The sequence below is a fragment of the Ooceraea biroi genome, chromosome 12 (assembly GCF_003672135.1).
Source record: "Ooceraea biroi isolate clonal line C1 chromosome 12, Obir_v5.4, whole genome shotgun sequence".
In the NCBI taxonomy this organism is placed as follows: domain Eukaryota; kingdom Metazoa; phylum Arthropoda; class Insecta; order Hymenoptera; family Formicidae; genus Ooceraea; species Ooceraea biroi.
In genome coordinates this window covers 876,228-882,617 of record NC_039517.1, presented here as the reverse complement: position 1 = coordinate 882,617, position 6,390 = coordinate 876,228, and the positions used below count along the sequence as shown (strand labels likewise).

Here is a 6,390-nt window from a genome sequence, read left to right as displayed (position 1 = left end):
GAAAATACGCGATTTGTTGAATTGCTTAATTATAGAGGTTAGATTTCATGATCGCGGAACCGCTAGGCGTGTGGCTAGTATAATGAGATATTCAGGATACTCTTAATATGAGATAATTATTGCTCGAATATGAAGATTATGTAGTGTAATAAAAAGAAAGAAAATACTACGTTAAGGTTAAAGAAAAGTTAATACGAATTTATATTACGAATTTTTGTGTATTTAATTTTTATAGAATCTGACTATGGAGGTTAGAGAAACGAGGAAGCGTCGACAGTGGAATCGTGAAGATTTGGCGAAGGCTGTGGCAGCAGTATTTTTATAAAAATATTTAATAAAGTTTTTTACTTGCAATACTGATGTATTTTGCACTTTTAATACCGATTTTTTAAGGTATCTTATATTAGGAGCACACTTTCTCGATCTTGCGTAAAGCTCTTTTTTCAAATTTTTTTAATTTTCAGAAAAAATAATATTTAAATTAGATTTTTCATTTCACCAACCTAAAGCTTATTAAATTCTCTTCAAGATAACGTATTACATTTTTAAATTCTGCCTATAGATTTCCTTACATTCGGCAAAATCGATATGGTATCTCATAATCGGGGACTTTCCTCTATAGTTAAACGAAGATTCGCATACAACAAATTGTTCGTTCATTCGATAAGAGAAATGGTCGAATCGTGATAATCATGTCACTGTAATCGTCCATTTTTTCATTATCAGCGATTAATGTTACACGTGCATGTGCTTGATAACATCTGAGCATGGACCCCCCAGGATTTTTATCTTGTAGACAGCCGATCGTGCCCCCGGTGATATTCGCGCGCGATAAAAGATAGACTGTCAATATCTTATTATCAACGACTGCCTGAAAAATGCCAGTCACTTAATTTCGTAATTAAGCGTTGATTCAGATGCACCTCTCGAGCGGTCTCCCTCGTGCTCGTACGCAATGGACCGCAGCTGAGCCAAACAATGTCCTTTCACATGAAGCTTTTACAGCCCCATCGGGTGCACGGCCACATCCATCCCGGTCCGGCCAATCCGCGGATCCTGCCTTCATGAGATTTCTGCGCGACGAAGGCGTGCTTCGTGACGACGAAGGTATCAAGATCAAGATATCGAGATCATCGCTATTTTATCGATACGCCGCTCTCTTTATATATAGATAACGTCTTTTATTATAGATAATACCGATATCAAGAGACGTCGTAGTGTCTTGCCAGTGCATTTTTGTACCTTTTTGCATCTTTTTTCTGAAAAGGTAAGTTTTGTATGGTATATTTATACCTCCATTATGTTATATTCTATATTTTATATTTTATATTATATTTTTATATGTTATATATAAATGATATCGGTATTCTGCAAAATTAAGTTGCACTGTTGTTTCCCAGTTTCAAAAATACTAAAACTCAGTAATGTTTAAAAGATTTGAGTATTTTATCATTTGATTCATGATTGAGTTGCTGGAACAACTCAGATAAATGTTTGATAATTAGCTATATGCGTGGTTCAAGAAACGATCAAATTAATGTATCGCTAAATATTTTCTGATTAGCAGCATTAGTGCATTCGAGTCTGGAAAGTCTCATCGTTGTAAGATTGTATTTTTAATAATACCGAGCACAAAGCAGTGTGATTGGTTCTATTTTAGACATTACATGTTTGTATTCGCTTTATATCTTGTATATATATCTTCAAAAAATAAATAAAATAAGAAATGCAGATAAGTGTAGATAAATAGGGTACATTATATACCTTTCATCGGCACTTTAAGTACGAATAAGTCGCAGCGTCGGAATCGTACACAACGTGTTTCAAATTCTCCAGATAAAAGCTTTTTTAAATTCAAGTTGAAGCTCGCTGAACTTCTTCTGAAAATAGCTTCTCTGCAACTTTATCTGATAGCTTCGACGTTTCTGAACAGTTTGCGTTCTAAGGATTATTGTTATTATATAACTTCAAAAGAAAATTGCGAGGACAAACTAATTCTTTTTCAGAAGCAGCGAAGTTTTCCACACAGTTAAAAAAAATAAAAAAACTTATAATTGCTATCACTTAGAAAATTGTTCCATTTCTCGGATACATACGCAACCCGTCACTCGTTACTGAAAAGAAAAAGAAACTATTCAAAGAGGGTTGATGCATACGATGTGTATGAAGAATAACGCCTGCTAGTGCTGCTGCGCAGCGAGTGAAGATTTTTCAAGGGACCAGCCAGCTTCTCCCCCTACGCACGATTGCACCAATGACACGTGTCCAAGTGATCGAAGGGCCCGCCGACTCTCACCGTAACATGGAAACGTAGTACACGAACGAATCATCTGGGCACAGAGAGGGGGCTCACCAGACAAACCATCGGCGGCGTATCATCTGAGCGCAGAAGAGGGGAAGCTTTATGAAGCCCGACAGAAATGACCGCACCGATACAATATGAAAGCGCATCTCTAATGGTGAAACTCGTCATTACATTAGCCGGTTCCGAGAACGAAGTTTCTGTCACAGTGCTTTAGTACTCCATAAGTACTTTTGTCTCGAAGAAGAAGACGCGACGCGTCGATAACACTCCGAGTCGTCTCTTATTCAACTTTTAATCTTATCACTATCGTGGTGCATTTAGAGCTTCATTCGCAATCGAAAAATCAGTTTTTTTTTATTTCTTTGGATTTCCCCGAAGGGGAAAAATCAAGGGAAAGGCGCCGAAGAGGAATCGGAAGCTCTGCGTGCGGAATTTCTGGCTGAAGGAAAAGTCGTTGAAGACTTTGGGAATTGTCAACGTGTAGATCAGCATCGCGAGGATGTACCCCATAAATGAGGCGACTATGAGGATTGCGAGGGGTGGCAGTTCATTGCGCGAACGTCCGACACAAGATGATTCGTCTGCTACTGGAAAACCTAACTTCACCGTGAGCACATCGCTCGTTCGAGCAGGCCAAACTCTCAACGTAGGCTCCTCTACGGGTGTCATCGACATCAATGTGCTGTGTCAAACGAGCACATCTACGGCCATGCAAGATGTAAGTGATCTAGAGATTCTCAACTGAAAATTACGATTTTCTCGATTCATATATGCGCTTCTGTTTTTTCTCTAATAAACTCTGTCAATTTTTTCGTTTATTTCTCGATCCCAAAGTTGTTGCACGAGCAAGTCTAGATTTCTGTATGATCGTTAATATCAATGTAATATTCGATCTTCACTTGCAGTATGATTGTATATTTTATTCTATCTAGAAGAACTAAACGTTTCTGCGCGAGTTTCTGTTTTTATGGAGCATTCAATTTTCCTAATAAAGAGATTTCAACGCGCACGTTATCATATAAGATAAAATATAAGATATTATGTAAGATAATATAAAATTAATATAAAATATTCTACAAATTTTTTTATTTTATTTAAAAATCTGATTGTCTAGAGTGTCATCGATATCATTGACGTCGACGGTCGCCTACAGTGTTTCGAGTCTATAAATCCATGTTACTGGCTGAAAAACATCACCCTGGCGAAGGATTGTCCCAGTTCCAATGTCCTACTCTTTCTCATCGATGATAGAGTGAGATTAGAAATCATAAGGAAAGTACAACCTGGAGAGCCGTTACTTATGTGGTTCGCGGAGTGCACCCGCACTTTACTGAATATCCCGTTTTTAACGAAGATCAACATGGAAGGTACAAACCTTGGATCACACTAGATTTCTCAAACTAAATTGTCTTTACGATTTTAACGATGAACTTGATACAATTCTTCGATATATTTTCCGATATGTTAATTATCATATGTCGTTTCTTGTTATAAATTTAACAAATTTCTATAAGAGATTTTCTGTCGGCCTATCTTTTGTGTACTAAATGTTCATAAAATGTCATCGTAAAATTTTTATCGTTCACACTCGCGTGTCTACAAGAATGGAGTACTTATTAAGAGCCGAAAAAAAAGAAAGAAAGGATATTTACACGTATTAACATCTATCAATTTTGTTGGTTGCAGAACAGAACATCTACACGTGCCACATCTGTGCCAGCAACTTCTTATTCCCAAACGCGCTGAAGCTGCATTTGACGCTGGATTGCCATCGCATGAACCACAGTCACATCTGGACGCTCCTTGCGAACAAAATCACGAACGTCCCGCGAGCTAGCCCGAACTTGAACCAACCTAAACCACTGAACCTCGTCTCAACAACTCAACAACCCAACAACAGAACCGCGAGCTTCGAGATGAACTCGCCACTCGTTTCCATGCCAGCAGTGTCGCCGGTTGGAACCTCGCCGTACCTAACGCAGCAGATGGATCACTTCCTGAGGAACAACTCGCCGTCCATGTACTCAAACAGGTCTCCGTCGATCTCACCGTATTCCCCGAGAATTCTGTTAAGCTCGTCGGCTTATGGACCACTCGACATGACCAGGATGGTGCCTTACGATCCTCCGACGAGCGCGAGACCGGCACGATCGGGCTTCGACGAGATGAACCCCGTGAAAGTGGAGAAGATCGTCAGCGACATCGGCAAGTTGCCGGGCAAGAGGGGTTACAGATGCATGTACTGCGATCATGTGTACTCCCGGAAGTACGGGCTGCGGATTCACATCCGCACGCATACTGGTTACAAGCCATTGCAGTGTAATATTTGCAATCGCAGCTTCAGCGATCCCAGTAATTTCAACAAGCACGAGAGGCTACACGCGGCGCACAAGAGCCGTTACAATTGCATCATCTGCAACAGAATCTTGGTCAGGAAGAGGGATTTGGAGAGGCACATGCAGGCCAAGCACGCGGACGAGAATAACGATAAAATGGCCGACTCGTCGGCCACGAGATCAGCACCGAAGCACAAACGGCACGTACGCAGATAGATCTTTCTTCCAAGCTTGTTAACTCCAATAGCGCAAATGTGAAGGTTCCTTCGTCAACATCACACGTGATATTCAAGCACAGATTCAAGAATATTTCGCGAACAAATTATAAATTGGTTTTTGATTTAGTTCTTTATTTTCTTATGTTTAATTTATTTATTTGTTTTTATTGAGTTTGTATTTATTTTATTTATCCTATTAATTAATTGTTTCTTGACTTGTAATTTGTTGTAACTCTTATTTATTATAATTTTGTTATATATTTTATAACGTATATTATGTGCATTACATTATTGGTGGTTTATACCAATTTTGCAATTTGGCCGATCTGTCAGAGCTATTGGAGTTTACCAGACCACTAGTTTAAGTTAGAAATATGCGATTGTTGATAGATATAATTAGTATGATGTAGTTGGTAGATGTATAATTTTATACACATCTTGTTAAAAATGCGAGAATCGATTTGCCAAAAGTGTCTACTTTTACCAATATAAAAGAAATGGCGATAGATGTATTTTATCGTTAATGTTGAAAATAAAGAATTCTAAAGAATTCTATGTGTTGTATATACGTTTATGTTTAACCGCGTTTAAAATTTATTCTGTTTGAATGCTACATGACTCCGTCTCTGTTTGTACGCCCGTTTATATTCGTATATCTATATACATATCTTTCACACAGTGTAAACACACGTATAAAAAAATAGATAAAGTAAATAAAGTAGATTAATAAAATAGATACCGTATCGACACTTTAAGAGTACCGAGACGTAATGATTCGTCTCACATAACAAATAAATCTTTTTCGGTTTCGTCAAAAAGCTGAAGCTGGAATTCGCGTTACTGAGTTCTTCAAAAAAGCTCCACCGCAACACTTTTACCTGATAACTTCGGCGTTTCTACTATCTCTTTTAATTCGCGTTGGTCATTTCATACAACTTCAAAAGAATACCATAAGTACGTACAAACTAATTCTTTTTCAGAGGCAGCGAAACTTCCCGCATAGTTAAAAAAAATAAAAATTCTTAATCTCTTTCTTATCTGAACTGCTGCTAACTTAGAAACCGTTTCTCATTTTGATTCTTCTCGGGCAGATACTCGTCACCTAGAGTTTACCTTCAATTAAAAAGAGAAATAGGAAAACCCCATGTGTACAGGGTGGGGAAAAATTATTGGTCAAGCTTTCGCCAGTCGATTCTACTCGTCGAGATCGCCAACATTGCATTATAAACATGGTGCCGCAAAATTAACTTTCAAGGTCATTTTCAATGTCAAAATTTTTTATTGGCTTAGTCGATTCTACTCGTCGAGCTAAACAAAAGTCTCAAAAGGACCATATGCCGGAAATCAATATTTCACAGAGAACTCTTCGTTTGAAGTTTTTTTGCCTGAAATTTCAAAAAAATCGATTTTTATGAAGTCAGAAAATAAATCTGATGCTTATAAAGTTCTTAAAATCATGTTCTGAATATCCTGATCATGATTAGCGAAAATCACCCCCCAAAAATGACCCTGAAAAATTCGTTTTCAAGGT

At 38.0% G+C, this 6,390-nt stretch overlaps 1 protein-coding gene across 1 annotated transcript; it reads left to right on the top strand.

The window, feature by feature from the left end:
* The first annotated feature begins 2,828 nt into the window (after positions 1-2,828).
* LOC113563123 (protein glass-like) lies at positions 2,829-4,999 on the top strand. Its single transcript, XM_026974310.1, has 3 exons — positions 2,829-3,023; positions 3,420-3,693; positions 3,980-4,999. Exons 1-3 carry the CDS (start codon positions 2,829-2,831, stop codon positions 4,855-4,857), a joined length of 1,347 nt encoding a protein of 448 aa, XP_026830111.1. The 3' UTR covers positions 4,858-4,999.
* The last annotated feature ends 1,391 nt before the right edge of the window (positions 5,000-6,390 follow it).

Bases quoted from the DNA above. Each gene is read 5' to 3' on its own strand.
- LOC113563123 (XM_026974310.1), top strand. From the start codon at position 2,829: ATGAGGATTGCGAGGGGTGGCAGTTCATTGCGCGAACGTCCGACACAA. The intron at 3,024-3,419 runs GTAAGTGATCTA...CTGATTGTCTAG, and splicing joins CATCTACGGCCATGCAAGAT to AGTGTCATCGATATCATTGA. The intron at 3,694-3,979 runs AGATTTCTCAAA...ATCTATCAATTT, and splicing joins TACAAACCTTGGATCACACT to TGTTGGTTGCAGAACAGAAC.